Source organism: Peromyscus eremicus, unplaced genomic scaffold (assembly GCF_949786415.1).
Source record: "Peromyscus eremicus unplaced genomic scaffold, PerEre_H2_v1 PerEre#2#chrX_unloc_2, whole genome shotgun sequence".
Lineage (NCBI taxonomy): Eukaryota > Metazoa > Chordata > Mammalia > Rodentia > Cricetidae > Peromyscus > Peromyscus eremicus.
Genome location: NW_026734289.1, coordinates 2,216,506 through 2,233,521, shown reverse-complemented (window position 1 = coordinate 2,233,521; position 17,016 = coordinate 2,216,506). Strand labels below are relative to the sequence as shown.

Genomic DNA, 17,016 nt, shown 5'->3' with positions numbered 1-17,016 from the left:
CCTAATTTCAGGTCTTTCTGTAATTATTATCATAAGCAACATCTGGCCAGGACCATCCCCAGATGGATGAAAATATCTTATCCGAGATACCTCTGTACTCTTTAAGAACAGAATTAAGCATCTATACTATCTGTTTGAGAAGGCCTGGCAGATGTGCTAATTAAGTTTAACCTTCTCCTTTCCAAAATCTTACCTCTAGTTTTAGATCCACCCTTAGGAATTAACTCAGAACTAAAGGGTTCCAACTTACAGGTACATCTAGCTGTGATGAAAGTTGCCTAGTCAAGTTGCCTAGCGACCGAGCATACTTGCCAGAAACTGTGGGAGCAGAGATATCTTGGAGAGATAAGGGTCAAACGGATAAAAGGGCAGTTTTATTTTCAGAGAAGGACTAGATTTAAAAGAGAAAAGAGAATGGAAGAACTAGATGGGTAAGAACTGGAGAGGGATGGATTGAGATGGGAAAGAACTGGATTGAAGGGCTAGAAGAGAGTAATAGAGGAACAAGATGGAAGATGAGGAAGAGCCAGATGGAGAAGAACAAGATGAGGAGGAACAAGATGAGAACAAAGGAGATGGGAGAGGAGCTGAAATGGGGAAGAACTAGATGGATGAGGACCTAGATGGGGCGGAACTAAGATGAGAGAATTAAGAGAGAGCTTAGAGGTCAGCAGGTAAATGTAGAGAGAAATCAGGCAAGAAAGGAGCTAGGCATGAGAGCAGAACTGAAGCTGTGTAGACAGAATTTTATCCCAGAGGAATAAGGTAGACAGACAAAAGAGCTCGATGTACTTAGATTCTTTGCCCCAAAATAATTCTCGCCATTCATAGCTTCTCTTATGGGCCCCTGGGAAGACGATTATTAAGGCTGGTCCTTAGTAATATTCAAGAAAAAGCATTTCCAATCTCGTTGACATTTTGTTAATAAGACAGGAGACATACAAAGTAAACAGAAAGCAGAAGTATTTAATTTTTCTTAGTATTGACTGAAATGTTTAGCTTTTAGAGAGGCAACATTCAAATTCTCACATGACTATTCTACTTCAGTGAATCAGCCATTGAAACAACTCTCTCCCTCTCTCACTCACTCTCTTCAGGAATACTGTCATCTGCTTTAAGCTTTCCATCTCTTTAGAAATTCTCTCTTCACTATTTCATAATCTCAGCTACTCTCTGATATTTATTAAACTTAGAAAGTTTTCACTGGATGTGTTGCATACTCTAGACTTGTTATGGACAAGGTGTAGATAGCAATCTATTTGTCCTTTTGTCTATGCTTGTTCTCTGGAGCCAGAGATATCTATATATCTTCTCTTGTTGCAGGATATTGGATCACACTGTGACACTCTTAGACTATGTTAATAGTGTTAACGTTGAATGAGGGGGTGGAACCAGTGGCTAACTGACTGGAATTAGCCATAGAGAAGCCAGGAGTACAGATAGGGAAGTTGGACAGGAAGGAGGAGGGAGGGACTTGGAGTTAAAGAGCTCTCTTTGACCTGGGACATGTGGATAGAAGGTGTACTGGGTGGGTCTCTGGTAAGAAAGAGAAGGTCAGCTGGTCACTCCTCCTGTGCTTCTTTGATCCATAAGGTTTTTACCCAATATCTGATCCTCGAGTTTTCATTGGCAATGGACCCATTTAGCAAAACACAACATTCTCTTATCATTTCAAGATTTTTTGTGCTTATGGTAATACATTTTTTATAATCATTTATTCCTTCAACAAAATATCGTAAGTACTCACTATGTGTTCTACTATCTTTAAAATGTTGAGGTTATCTAAATCATCTTAATTTTCCAGAAAGTATATACTTTTCCCTATTTGCCTGGTCTTTACTTGTATGTTTAAACATTTTGTTTTCATTAAGCTATATTTAACTACAGTTTATGTTTCATATCTAATAATTCTAATGTATAATGATCCACTAGCCTAAATTTTCTATTGTCTTTTTCAGTCTTGTTTCCTAAATTAGGTAAGAATTTTTCTATATATAACATTATCATTTCTCAGAAAAAATTCAATGGAATGTTTGAGAGCTGAGAGAAAGGACATTCCTCTAAATGATTTTAATTTTCTTCTGTGAGTCTGGAATCTATATGAATTAAATTCTTGGTTTGAGGTTTTGTGGCACAATTAAGTTAGTGTGAATTAGACTTACTCATATGTACCTCTTTGTGGTTATGAATTCTGAGGCTTTATTTTTGTACTCACTGAAAAGGTTGATACTAGCAAATTTACCTGTAGTTCTCCAGGCTTCTCTCTTGGGGTTGGATTGTCCATGAGGGTTTACTTCTTAGTTTGCCTTATGCTGGAGTAAATTTTCCTGTCCTAGTCTTATGGGGGATCTTCTGTTGGGCTTTGAAGCCCTTGAATTTCCCCATGATTCTGAGAGTTAACTCAATCTCACCCAATTCTCTTGGAAGCAAGTCAGTTGAAGTTCTCAGAGATCTTACCATCATTCATTGCTTAGCCTAAATATTCTTTTGTTTTGTCAGTAAGCAGGTATCGGTGGAGACTTAGGTTATTTTTTAGTATTTTTATGTTTTGCATTTGAAGGTTTATCCAGGTCATCTAATTCTCTATCAAGACCATTGTTCGTTTTTAATCCATCAGGACACTGTTGGTTTTAGACTGCATCACCATAAGATTCACCTTGTTTGAAGTCTCACTCTGAAATATCCACCCTTAATATGTTCATCAAGAAAGATCTCATTAAAGGGAGATTGATTTAACTCATCCTGTTCTCTGACAAGAGTAATTCAATAGACACAAGTACATTAATAAGTTTTGATTTATTGGCTAAATATCAAATTACCTGACATTGTTATTCAGCAAACAGGAGTAACATAAACTCATATCAGCAAAGTTTTTATAGACTCAAAAGAAGACAAATATCAGATTTCAGAAGCTTTCTGGTTGTAGCGACGCCCGCGTTACTACCCATTCACCATGTCCCAGCGAGAGGCTGAGGATTAAAAAGAGAGACAAGACAGAGGGTCATTCCTCTCAGTAGAATGCCCCCTATTGAAGGAGGGAGGAAGCCTTAAATACAGACTTACAGTACAGTGGAGAAACCTGGGAGGGCAAAAGTAGGCTACAGGTGTTTTACATTCTAGCATTCCACCAATATGCAGGAATGAAACCGGCAGGGAATTAGCATAGGGAGGACATCTGATCAAGGTCAGCAAGCAAGGTAACAGCTCCCCAAAAACGGGGGCCAGGGCCCAACATCTGGTTACTGTGTTCCAAATTAATTTCTGTCTTTTCTAGGTAAAACAAAACAAAACAAAACAAAACAAAAGCCCCCTATAAAAAACCCAAACCCAAAACAAAACAAAAAATAAGGTCAATGTTGGAAAAATCAGTCTGAATTCTAATCAATGAAAGTATCTGAACTCTGAACTCTGGATTCCTATTCCATTTTTATACTACTTTGCATCTGAGGCAGTCTGTGGGAATTGCTTCATCCGCCATGTGGGTCCCAGGGATTGAACTCAGGTCATGAGGCTTGGCAGCAGGTGGGGGATTTGTAGCTTAAGTTTATCTGCCTGGCCCACAGTCAGGGCAAATCTCTCTCACCTGCCAGTCCCACAGCCACTCAGACCCGACCAAGTAAACACAGAGACTTATATTGGTTACAAACTGTATGGCCGTGGCAGGCTTCTTGCTAACTGTTCTTAAGCTTAAATTAATCCATTTCTATAAGTCTATACCTTTCCACATGGCTCATGGCTTACCGGCATCTTCACATGCTATTTTTCATCGTGGTGGCTGGCTGTGTCTCTCTGACTCAGCCTTCCACTTCCCAGCTTTATTCTCCTCCTTGTCCCGCCTACACTTCCTGCCTAGCCAATGGCCAATCAGTGTTTTATTTATTGACTAATTAGCAACACACTTGACAAACAGACCATCCCACAGCAGGGATTGTGTGCTCAGCTCCCACTTCCATGCTGGGATTTGGTCTGCCTTGGGCTTGCACAGGTTTGTTTTCTTTTTCATGGTGTTGCAGTTTGTGTGAGTTCATATGTGCATCTGCCCTACTGTGTCCAGATGTTCCTTGTATTTCTCCACCACCTCAGATTATTATACTCTTTCTTTGTCCTCTTCCTCAATGATCTCTGAACTTTGTGAGGGTAGGATGAGGTACATAGGTTCCCTTTAGGGCTGAGCATTCTTCTGTCTCTTATTCTCTGCACCTTGGCCAGTTGTGGGCCACGATGTTAACCACCATTTACTGTAAATCAAAGCTCCTTAGATGAGGGATAAGAGATACATTATTCTACGGCTCTAATGATAAGTCAGTTTAATACGATGTCCATTTAGCAGCATGATAGTGGTAAGTTCTCCCCTAGGGCCTATGACTGCTAGCTGTATGTTCTTGGTCTGATAACTGTGCTAGTATAGGTTTCATCTTGTGGAGAGGAACTCAAATCCAATCAAAAATGGTTGGTTACACCAATACTGTTTGAGCTACTATTACACCAATGGCCATGTGTTAGGCTGATCATTGTTGTGGCTCATAGGTTTTATAGATAGGTGTGACTGATGATTACTGCTCTCCTTTGGTAGCTTGCATAGCACCTTCCAGCACATGAAAAGTAGCCAGCAGGGATGAAACATTTAGGTCATTACCAACTTGATTCTGCCATGTTCTATGACTCAAATATGGGTATCTTCAGCAATAGGGTTAGTGAAAATAAAAGACCACATTGTTATGACATTACGATTTTTTCCTATTATATAAATTAATTTTAATTCATTTTACATTTTCAATATTTTAAATAAATATTTTATAAGCTTGTATTTTAAGGTATTTTAATTTTTGCACTAGTGAAATTTATTAGAATATTATGATTTTTTGCTATTATATAAAATAATTTTAAAAATTCATTTTACATTTGCCTCTATCGTGCGATTAATCTTTCTTAGATGCATAACCTAGAAGTCTAATGGCTTTCAAACGTCATTTCCATTTCTAATGATGATGTTGCTGCCTGTGGCTGGAGCAATACAGTAATGCTGAAACAGCCTCTATGCAGTCCTGTTAGTGTTGTAAAGAACCTAAAAGCTGGGACCAGTAAAATCCACAGAAATTCACTCTTGCCTTTAAGAACTTCTGAAAACTGTTTTTTGTTTTAAAAAAGGGGGAGGGGAGGAAAAAAAAGAAAAACAACAGGGCAGGAACCTAAATTCTGAGACCAAATATGAAAGTCAAATTTGCTGGTTCTCAGTGACAATGTGGAACTTCCCAGGGAAGCGGAGGGGAGGGAGGGTGGTCAGAGATGTGTTCTCTTGTTGGCTTTATTGTGTCTCACTGATTTTCACCTTCCACATACTGCAGCACTTCTTTATTCTGCTCTTCACCATCGCCCTGCATGTCTGAGGTCCAGAGCATCAGGTTATCAGGTAGCAGCTGCATGAAAAGCGTAGAGTCCTTAGAGCTTTCTTCACTCAGTGTGTCCAGTTCTGCAATGGCGTCATCAAAAGCTGCTTTTGCCAACCTACAGGCATGGTCGGGGGAATTAAGAATTTTATAGTGGAACATGAAAAAGTTGAGAGCAAGACCTAAACAAATGGGGTGCTTTGGAGGGGGTTCTGTCATGGTGATGGCACTAGCAGCTTAGTAACCCACGAGGGTGTTTTCTGCAGCCTCCTTCCTGTCATTTCCTGTGGCAAACTCGGCCAGATACCTGTGGTAGGCCCCTTTCATTTATAATAGAAAACCTTGGACTCGCCAGTTTTAGCTGCTGGAATGAGGTGTTTGTCCAGTACATCCAGGATGTCACAACAGATTAACTTGATCTCAGTTTTAACCAATTGCTGGTACTTCCGAATCATCTTTAGTTAGTCCTCTCCTCCCTTGTTTTCTTCCTTCTCTTCAATGCTGCTGATTATTCTCCAGGTTGCTCTTCTGGCTCCAATCACATTTTTATATGCAACAGATATAAGGTTTCATTCTTCAACTGTCAGCTCCAGGTCCATCCCTGCTGCTTTCTTCATTGATTCCATCATTTCATCATTTCGCCAGGCCTGCTCTGCCAGCTTTGCCTGGTACACCAGATCCTCCAAATCATCCATAGTGGCAGCAGCTCCAGCAGGGTATGCACAAAGGATGGAAGCAGATAACTTCAACTCTCAGCTTCTCGCTCCTAGACCGAGCAGTAAAAATGGCGGTGCTTTGTATATTTATGTCTTATTTAATTTTTAAAATTTTAGAAGTGAAAATACAATCACATCCTTTCCTTTTCTGTTTAATTTCATTCCATATCCTCTCCTCCTGGGTGCCTCTCAAATTTATGACCTCTATTCCTTAATTTTCACACACACACACACACACACACACACACACACACACACACACACACACACGCGCGCGCGCAAATATATAAATACAATCTTCTGAGTCTATTTAATGTTGCTTGTATATGTATATGATTTCAGAACTGACCACTTGATATTGGGAACCAGTTAAAAGGATCATCCCTGGGGAAGACTAATTCTTTAGCAGCTGTGGTTCTTTTTTTTTTTTCTTTGTTTACAGGGTTTTTTTTTGTTTATTTTTATTTATTTATTATTTTTTTTTTTTTTGGTTTTTTGAGACAGGGTTTCTCTGTGTAGCTTTGCGCCTTTCCTGGAACTTACTTTGCAGACCAGGCTGGCCTCGAACTCACAGAGATCCGCCTGCCTCTGCCTCCTGAGTGCTGGGATTAAAGGCTTGTGCCACCACTGCCCGGCAGCCTGTGGTTCTTTGTTTAGGGGTGGAACCTTGTGAGATTTCCTACTTTCAACTTAGCATATTGATTGGTATTGTCCCTGTTCAGTTTTTCTTTAGGCAATCATATTGTTGAAATATCGTGAAGCTTCCCTTTCATTTCTGGTTCCTACAATCTTTCCTCCTCCTCTTAATGATGCTCCCTGCACCTTAGGCACAGGAGTTGAGGAATATATATTGGGGCTTGATGCCACACAAACACTTGTTCTCTGAATTTGAGTGGTTGTGGTTTACTGCAGTGGTCTCTCTTTGTTGCAAAGAGAAGCATTTTTGGTGAGGGGTGAGAGCGACACTTATTTGTAGTAAGTGGAATTCACTTAGGAATTGTACTGATTTAGTCAAGTGGTAGTACTGCATTTCCTCTAGGACGCATGACTTCACTAGCCCCTGCTAATTTCCTAGCTTTCAAGCATCTGGCATGATTTCCCTGCTGTTGAGTGGTCCTAAGTCTAATTAGAGAGCTCTGGTGGGGTTTCAGCAGCAGCGGTGGAACGTGCGTGTTGGAGAGTTCCAAGGACGAATTTTTAGACAATAACAGATTCTTGAACTGAGCCATGAGTATGGTTAGAAATTGAAAGTGAACAGGAAGTGAAGTACACATTTCTGTTTGAAGAAGTCCGGTGGCTTCCATGAGATGAGATGTGGTCTGAAGGATGGTGTGACTACAAGCCACTTCCAGGAAATCAAGCAAAGGGATGGTATGACTACAAGCAACTTCCACGAAAACAAGCGCCTCCTTGGAACCATCCCAGTGATGGCAATGGTTGTGCCAAAGAGACCGCCTCTGGGAGACAAGAGATCATCTCTGCTAGACAGACCCGATGAAGGAGGCTACAGTAGATACTACTGTCACATGGATTACCAAAAATGGGATGAGGGCCGCTGTTTTTCTCAGAATCCAAGAAGTGGTCCACCCTACAAAAGAGGCCCTTATGGCTACCGATGGTCAAGAAATGAGTATGCCACAAGCCAACAGCCTGAATACAGGGCCATGATAAACGGCTTTAGAAGAAGACTTTTCTATTCTTCCCATTATTCAAGACAACGATCTCCCCATAAACAGGGCGCTCCTTTTTTGAGAGAATCACATGTGGGCGGGAACGACTCCCTACCCAGCAGATTTGGCTCCAGTCTCAGCAGTAGAAGCAGGATGTGCTCCTTCCATCAGTCTCGACATCAATGTAAAGAGAGAGCCATCCAGTTTTTGAAAACATCAAGAGATACTGTGCCTTCAGGTTCTTCATCCAAGGTGTTAAAAAGCCCCAGCCGGCTGACTGAGACGGAACAGGCTGATGCTGCAAGCAAGGGGGCTAATGAAAATCCCAAGAAGTCAGAAGAAAATAACTTGGCTGAAATGTCCGAGTTTGAGACGGGATCCAAGGCTCCATTATGTATCAACCAGACAGAAGAACCTGAGTCCAACACAAGAGCTGGCACAGAATTGTGTGAAGACAGCCAGCTTAGCAGTCGCTCAAAAGCGATTGCATCAAAAATCACAGAGATTGAGAAGGTTTACCGACAAGTCTGTGAAACTTTCGGGATGGTGGTGGAAAGGCTGGTTGGAAAGGATCATTCCTTAGAAAAATCTATACAGTTTGCAATGAAGCAGAGTTTGCATGAAATAGGTGAGCAACATGTTGAAGAACTCAAGCATTTCATTATGGAGTATGATAATTCTACTCCAGATTTTGGAGACCCTGTTTAGAAGAATTAGGGCTCAGTTCAAACAAATTTTTAAAGCTTCTAGATTTGTCCCTTTGGACTTTTGAAATCCTTACTATTTTGTGATAAAGAGAAATACTTTATGATAACTGACAACGTTGCTAAGATCAAATAAACATCTACAATAGTTTTTAAAGCCTCTTAACTAGAATGTTTTCCCTATGTGTAGAATCGTCTAATCCATCTTCAGACATTTCCTCCCTTCCAAAAATAATGTTCAAATAATTTTTTAATGTTTGAAAATGCAGTTCTGGAGAGCAGCTCTCTGTACTTAACTCATGATCAATAGTCTTCCATGGTGTTCTGGTCTCCGGGGTATAATTTGTAGTTAGAGGTCATTCCAGGTTGCATCATAGGCATTGTTAGCATTTTGAGTTGAGTTTGACTTGCTGCCTGCTTTTTTTCTGCTTTGTAACTTTCAGTGATGTCAAAATATGCTATCTTAAGGAAGTAGAACTTAGCTGTCTTGCAATATTTGCTTTGAGAATAATTCTTCTTCTTCTTCTTTTTTTTTTTTTTTTTTTGGTTTTTCAAGACAGGGTTTCCCTGTGTAGCTTTGTGCCTTTCCTGGAACTCACTTGGTAGCCCAAGCTGGCCTCCAACTCACAGAGATCTGCCTGCCTCTGCCTCCCAAGTGCTGGGATTAAAGGCGTGCGCCACCACTGTCCGGCTAATTCTTCTTTTGTATAGGAAAGAAGCACTTAAAAAATCTCTAAAGGATACATTAAAACAAAACCTTCTTCTCAAGTCTTTGAACATAGTGTGTCTCTTCTATGAAGTGAGGCTCCTAACTGCTCTCTCTGAACAACATTATAGATAAGACTGATAGGAGGGGGTAACCTGAGATAAAAATGCATTTTAATTTGAAGTTTCTCAGAAACCCTTCTGGTAGTGATAAAAAATTAGACTATACAACAACCTGGAGTTTTGTTTTAGGCCTGTTGTTTATCAAAGAGGGACCTGACAAGGAGCTCATGATTGGGATAAAATGATAGATTTCTTTGTTAATTTCCGTGGTCTTAGTTCTGTAGACTTAGAGAATCTCCCTCTTCACAAGTGTTATCAAAGAAACAAGGCAGAGTAAGGCATCACACCACAGGTTATGGGTTCTAAAGAGGCAGTTCATCAGCTAGAAAACGAGGAAGACCCTAAGGGGGGCACATGAATCACCTTGGGAAAAAGAAACAGAGGATATCTACATGAGTAAACTGGGGGTGAGGGGGGAAGTGGGGGAAGGGGATGCGGAGTGAGAACATGTTCAAGCTGGGGCAGTTGGATTGGAAGAGTAATGAAAGAGATATATCAATAGAGGGTCTCATTATGGCGTGAGAGAGAAACCTGGTGCTAGGGGAATTCCCAGGAATCCACAAGAATGACCCCAGGTTAGACTACTAGCAATAGTGGAGAAGGTAGCTGAACTGGCCTACCCTGGTAATCAGATCGGTGAATATCCTGTCATAGAGCCTTCATCCAGTAACTGAAGGAAGCAAGTACAGAGATCCACAACCAAGCACCAGGCTGAGCTCCAGGAGCCACTTGAAGAGAGGGAATAAGAATGAGGAAGATGGGGTCAGGATCATGATGGGGAAATCTACAGAGACAACTGGACCAAGTTCGTGGAAACTCACGAACTTTAGACCAACAGCTGTGGAGCCCTCATGGGACTCTACTACCCTCTGCATGCAGGAGAAACTTGGTCTCTTTGAGGGGCCCCTAGCAGTGGGATCTATCCCTGGTGCATGATCTGGCTTTCTGGATCCCATTACCTATGGTGGGACACCTTGCTCACCCTTGATGCATGGTGGAGGAGCTTGGTCCTGACTCAACTGAATGTACCAGGCTTTCCTGTTCCCACATGGAAGGACTAACCCTTTTGGAGGAGAGGATGGGGCATTGCGGGGGAAGGAGGAAGGAGATGCAGTAGGGATGAGAGGGGGATCTGAGGTTGGTATGTAAAATGAATTAAAAAATTAAAAAATAAGCCATTTCGTGTACCCAGGATAAGATCTGTTCCCATTGCTAGGGGATGGGATGAGGAGAACTTGGGGGAAGCGGGAGAAGGGGAGGGAGGAAGAACTGGGGTTGGTAAGTAAAATGAATACTAAAACGTATATAAAAAATTAAAATAAAAAAGAAACATGGCAGAAGACAGCAAGGCCAGCAGAGCTCCCCTCACCTTGTAAGTGAGTCAGTGAACAAGCAAAGAGAAAATTAGGACACTCCACTCACTTCTTGATCCTTCCCTGCATAGCACTGAACCACAATATACAATTTGTGACAATAGGTACATTAAAATCACGGTTTTAATTACTTCCCAATTTTTTTTATCTCCTTTTTTTGAGTCAAAGTTTTATAGTCTACTCTTAGCTAGACTGAAAACCATTGTGTAGACCAGGCTGGCCTCAGACTCACAGAGATCCCCCTGCCTCTGCCTCCTGCATGCTGGGATTAAACACATGTGCTACCATCCTCAGTATTCTGTTCGTTATGGCCAAGATGTAACAGTTGATGGTGCATACTTGTAGGCAGACTTTTTTTTTCCATTGGGCCTCCAGCTCACAATTTAAAAAATGACATATAGACATACTATTAATTATGAAAAGCTCAGCCTATAGCTTATGCTTGTCCCACTAGCTCCTATAACTTAAATTAACCCATTTATATCAATCTATGTTTTGCCTCATGGCTTTTTACCTCTCTTCCTTCTTGCACCTCCTTTTTCCTCTCCATGTCCCCTGGTGTCTGTGACACACCTAGATGCATCTCTCTTCCTCACTTTTTGCCCCGAAGTCCTGTCTAACCTCTTTCTGCCTAGCTCTTGGCCATTCAGCTCTTTATTAAAGATATCAGAAGGCGCCTTGGCAAAGACACATCTTCACAGTGTACAAAACAATTATTCCACAATATATACTTAGCAATATTTTGCCAAGCTCTTCATTGTGGTACTTTGTTGTCACAGCTGGTTAGGTGTATTTGTTGTTTCCTTCCCTTGGCTGCTTGCACAGCACCCAGTACTATGAAAACTAGTCCTCAGGGTGCAGACTTTCGGGTCAGATCCAGGTGGATCCTTCCAGTCTGGTGTCTGAAGCACATGGTATTTTCAGCAAGAGAGACTTACCTCCAACTTCTGAGAGATGGTCAAGGGCAATGTCAATACCCCATATTGTTTTGGGACTATCAAACTCCCCTTACCAACAACGCAAAAGGGAGTGTTTCATCCCTGGTACTGGGGATTTTGCTAGACAGTCTATGGCTTTTTGTAGAAACATTGACATCTCAGCTGAGTGAATTTTCATTTACAGTACAGATGTATACACACACACACACACACACACACACACACTCATCAACACATACATGTGATTTTAGATAAATAATCATTGTCTTATTTAGGGTTTCTGTTGCTGTGATGAAGCACCATGACCCAAAAACAAGTTGAGGAGGAAAGAGTTTATTTGGCTTACACTTCCATATCGCTGTGCATCATCGAAGGAAGTCAGGAGAGGAATCTGGAGGCAAGATCTGATGCAAAGACAATGAAGGAATACTGCTTACTTGCTTGCTCCCCATGGCTTACTCACCCTGCTTTCGTATAGAACCCAGAAACACCAGACCAGAGATTGTACCCCCCACAGTTTGCTGGGCTATACCCACCAATCACTAACTAAGAAAATGCCCTACAGGCTTGCCTACAGCCCAATCTTATGGAGGCATTTTCTCAGTTGAGGCTCCCTCCACTCAGATGATGCTAGTTTGTGTAAAGTTGACACAAAACTGGCCAGCACAATCGCTGTGGCTTTTTTCAAGTATCCTTACTGTTATTTCGACCTCTTCCCCTCCATCCCCATTTGTATTGACCACCTTCTCTCCACTCCAATGAAAACCTCCCCTGTTTTCACTATTTCCCCTCACATCATTTGTATATTGTTATTCTTCATTCTAGGGCTCCTTCCCATGCCCTCCCCTGTGTGCTACCACTTGACTTTCATAGTTTCTGCATTTACTCCAGGTTTCATATTCACATCTGAAGATTTGGAGGTAGGAATCACAGAAGAATGAGAACATGTGCCATTTGACTTTCTGTGTCTGGGTTAATTCACTTAATACAATATTTTCTAGTTCCATCCCTTTGCCTCTAGATTTCATTTTCTTTACAGATGAACAGTATTCCACAGTGTATATGTATTGCATTCTCATTACCTCTTCATTAGTTGAAAGCTATTTAGGTTATTTCCTTTTCCTAGTCTATGTGAATAGAGTGGTAATGAACAAGACTGAGCAAGTATCTGGGGTAGGATGTCAAGAACTTTGGACACATGCCAAAGAACTGCATAGTTTGCTTATAAAGTACGTGTTTGCCTGAATGTGTGTTCACACTACATGTATGTCATGCCCACGGAGATCAGAAGAGGTGTCAGTTCTTCTGGAACTGGAGTTAAAGAATGTTGTCAGCCTCTAAGTAGGTTATGGGAATTGAAGCTTGGTCCTCTGCAAGAGTAAAAATGCTATTAATCACTGAGACATGAGCCATTTGTTATTGAGAGCCACTGGAAGCAAAAGTCCGTGAGAGCATACAGCATTGACAAGTAGAGTTGAAAAGGTCAACCTATAAAACTAAGGGTTCTGTTACAGGAAACCATCACTCAATGCATTATGAAATTCCTGCCTTTTGAATGAATTGGCTGTCACTTGTTATAAACTTCTTGGGCAATAACAGCTGTGATTCTCCCCATTTACCGTGCATCTCCATGTTATGTGTACATGTAATCTCATGATTGCATCTCAATCTTGGACACAAATTTCCCTATATATTTGGGGTAATTGGATAACTGTCCTCAGCTGTGTTTATTTTCATTAATATATATCTGGCCAGGGCCATTTTCTGGACAAAAGTATTTCAGCAAAGGTTCCTTTTTCCAAAGACAAATGCAGAGAAATAAACATTAGCTCCTCTCACTCACAGATAGAGAAAAGAACCACTAACAATTAAATCCTAAACATCTTACCTTCACCCCAGGTTACTTACACAAGACCCTAATTTAAGAGATTTACTGCTCACATTCCTGGGATGATGTTTTAGCCATTTGTTAGTTACTGAGTTAAGGCAGTTACTTCCCACTCACCCAAGGAGATTGCCTGCAAGGCAAGAGAGGAGATAGGTGCCAATCTTTTTTTTGTGCAAAATAAGTTTGAATTCCTCCTCAACCAGGTGCTATTCCTAGATTTTCTCCTCAGCAATTACTCTGAGTGAAAGTGCTTTTACTAACCAAATACTACATGCTCTGACATAGGTTGCTTAGCCACCTAGCATATGTCCCTCTTCTTATCAGAAAGCAGCTGCAGCTGGGACGAGCTGGAAAAGTGCCACCAAAGACAGTTTAATTTCTTGTGACTTGTTGACCACTAACATTCTACCTAGCCATTTCTAGATTATAGTTTGAGCACACAAATTCCCTAATTGATCTTAGCCTTTAGTTGACACTACCAGAGAACTCCCCTTTAGCCACTCCCATTTTGGGTTGTAATTGGAAGCTGACAATTATTGCTTTATGTGTGGATCCTTATCTCCTCTCTCTGTGACCCTGAAAACCTCAAGCCTTGCATTGCTTTGCCAAAGAATTACTGTGTGGGTATATATACTGGTTCTCTGAGAGCACTGGGGAGAATTGATTGATTATTGCTCGAGCTAGAACTTCAATTACTATATTGAATAAATATGTGGAGAGTGGACATCCTTGTCTTGTTCTTGCTTTTAGTGAAATCACTTTGAGTTTTTTGATATTGGCTGTTGGCGGCCTTTATTATGCTTAGGTATGTCCCTTGTATTCCTGATCGCTCCAAGAACTTTATCATGAAGTGGTGTTGGATTTTGTCAAAGGTCTTTTCAGCATCTAATGAGATGATTATGTGATATTTTTTCTTTCAGTTTGTTTATATGGTGTATTACTTTGACAGACATCAGTATGTTGGACCATGCTTGCATTCCTGGGATGAAGCCTACTTGATCATGGTGGATAATTTTTTTACGTGTTCTTAGATTCAGTTTGCCAATATTTTATTGAGTATTTTTGCATCAATGTTCATGAGGGAGATTGGTCTGTAATTCTCTTTCTTTGTTACATCTATGTTTGGCTTGGGAATCAGAGTAACTGTAGCCTCCTAAAAGGATTTTGGTAATGATCCTTCTGTTTCTATTGTATGGAATTCTTTGCAGAGTATTGGTATTAACTCTTCTTTGAAAATTTGGCAGAATTCTGCATTGAAACCATCTTGTCCTGGGCTTTTTTTGGTTGGGAGACTTTTAATGACTTTCTATTTCCTTAGGGGTTATTGGTCTATTTAAATAGTTTATCTGGTCTTGATTTAACTTTGCTATGTGGTACCTATCTAGAAAATTGTCCATTTCTTTTAGATTTTCCATTTTTGTGTAGTACAGGTGTTTGAAGTATGACCTGATGATTCTCTGGATTTCCTCGTTTGTTTTTATGTTTCCCTTTTCATTTCTCATTTTGATAATTTGGATGCTCTCTCTCTACCTTTTGGTGAGTTTGGATAAGGGCTTGTGTATCTTGTTGATTTTCTCAAAGAACCAACTCTTTGTTTCATTTGTTCTCTTTGTTTCTATTTTATTGATTTCAGCTCTCAATTTGATTATTTCCTGGCATCTATTCCTCCTGGGTGACTTTGCTTCTTTTTCTTCTAGAGCTTATAGGTGTGCTGTTAAGTCACTAGTGTGAGATTTCTCCAATTTTTTTATATGGACATTTAGTGCTATGTGTCTAGCCAACATCAAGTCCAATACAGAGAAACTCAAAGTAACCCCAATAAAACCAGGAACACACAAGGTCGTCCACTCTATATCTATTCAATATAGTACTTGAAGTTCTTGTTATAGCAATAAAACAGCTAAAGGAGATGAAGGGGAAAGAAATAGGAAATGCAAAAGTCAAAGTATTATTTCTAGATGATATGATAGTATACTCAAGCAACCCAAAAATTCTACCAGGGAACTCCCACAGCTGATAATCACCTTCAGCAATGTGTATAATACAAAATTAATGAAAAATAATTAGTAGCCCTCCTATTTACAGCTGACAAACTGATTGAGAAAGAAATCAAGGAAACAACAAGCTTCACAATAGCCACAAACAATGTAAAACATATTGGAGTGATACTAACCAAGCAAGTGAAAGACTAGTACGATAAAAATATCAAGCCTTTAAAGAAAGAAATTTAGCAAGGTATCAGAGGATGGGAAGATCTCCCATGGTCATGAATTGGTAGAATTAAGGCAGTAAAAATGGCCATCCCACCAAAAGCAATCTACAGGTTCAATGCAATCCCCATCAAAATTCCAACACCAAGCCGGGTGGTGGTGGCACATGCCTTTAATCCCAACATTTGGAAGGCAGAGCCAGGCATATCTCTGTGAGTTCGAGGTCAGCCTGGTCTACAGATTAAGATGCAGAACAGGCACCAAAACTACACAGAGAAACCCTGTCTCATAAAAAAAAATTCCAACACCATAATTTACAGACCTTGAAAGGACAATAATCAATTTTGTATGAGAACAGAAAAGCCAGACTAGCTAAAAATCCTGATAGCATAAAAGAACTTCCAGGGCTATCACCATCCCTGATTTAAGCTGTACTACAGAGCCATAGGAATAAAAACCACATGGTATAAGCATAAAATCAGACATGTTAGTCTATGGAATTGAATTGAAAACCCAAACATAAATCCATATACCTGTGGACACCTGCTTTTCAATAAATAAGCCAGAAATATACACTGGAAAAAGAAAACATCTTCAACAAGTGGTGCTGGTCATACTGGATATCTGCATGCAGAAGAATGCAAAGAGATCCAGTGGGAGTGTCTAACTGGAGGCCCAAGACACAGGAGGGAGGCCATGCCAGACACTTCCTAGATGGCCAGGATCTCTAAGCTGGATGGTTCAGAGACCTAGCATAGAACCAAACACTATTGGTCTAAAATAAAGTCAATGGAATGATTCCTAGTGATATTCTGTTATACTCATAGATTGATGCCTTGCCCAGTCATCATCAGCGAGGCATTTTCCAGCAGCTGATAGGAACAGATAAAGAGGTCCAATGACAAACATTAGGGGGAGCTCAGCGAACCCCACAGAAGAGGGGAGGAAGGACTGTAGGAACCAATGGGGTCAAGAACACCAGGAGAGCAAGGCCCACTGGATCAAATGAGCAGGGCTCACAGGAGTTTACAGAGATGGAAGCAGCAATCACAGAGCCTGCATGGGTCTGTGCTAGGTTCTCTGCATACATGCTGTAGGTGTTTAGCTTGGGGTTTTTGTTGTACTCCTAACAGTGTGAGTGTGAGGGAGAGTGTCTCTGACTTTTTTGCCTGCTCATGGGACCCTTTTCATCCTACTGGATTTCCCCATCCTGTCCTACAAACAGCTTTTTTTTTTCTTTTTGCTACAACTCACTGGAATCTAAGTGCTAATTTAAGCTGGAAACCTTCTAAACTGCATGGT

General features: G+C 40.7%; 1 protein-coding gene and 1 pseudogene across 8 annotated transcripts in view; one reads left to right on the top strand and one right to left on the bottom strand.

The window, feature by feature from the left end:
* Window positions 1-10,492, top strand: part of LOC131901077 (uncharacterized) — a 39,216-nt gene extending 28,724 nt beyond the window's left edge. For 6 of the 8 annotated variants that reach the window (XR_009376339.1, XR_009376336.1, XM_059252370.1 and 3 more), the window contains one exon: window positions 9,960-10,492. Coding sequence is in view for 5 of the 8 variants with exons in the window: in XM_059252370.1 (XP_059108353.1) it covers window positions 9,960-10,241 (282 nt within the window). In the remaining 3 variants the exon portion in view is untranslated. Of the gene's footprint in view, window positions 1-2,617; window positions 3,306-9,959 lie in introns of those variants that run through there. The other 2 variants (XR_009376337.1, XM_059252373.1) reach the window with 1 other exon arrangement.
* LOC131901076 (14-3-3 protein epsilon-like) lies at window positions 5,272-6,197 on the bottom strand (annotated as a pseudogene).
* Window positions 10,493-17,016: the final 6,524 nt, after the last annotated feature.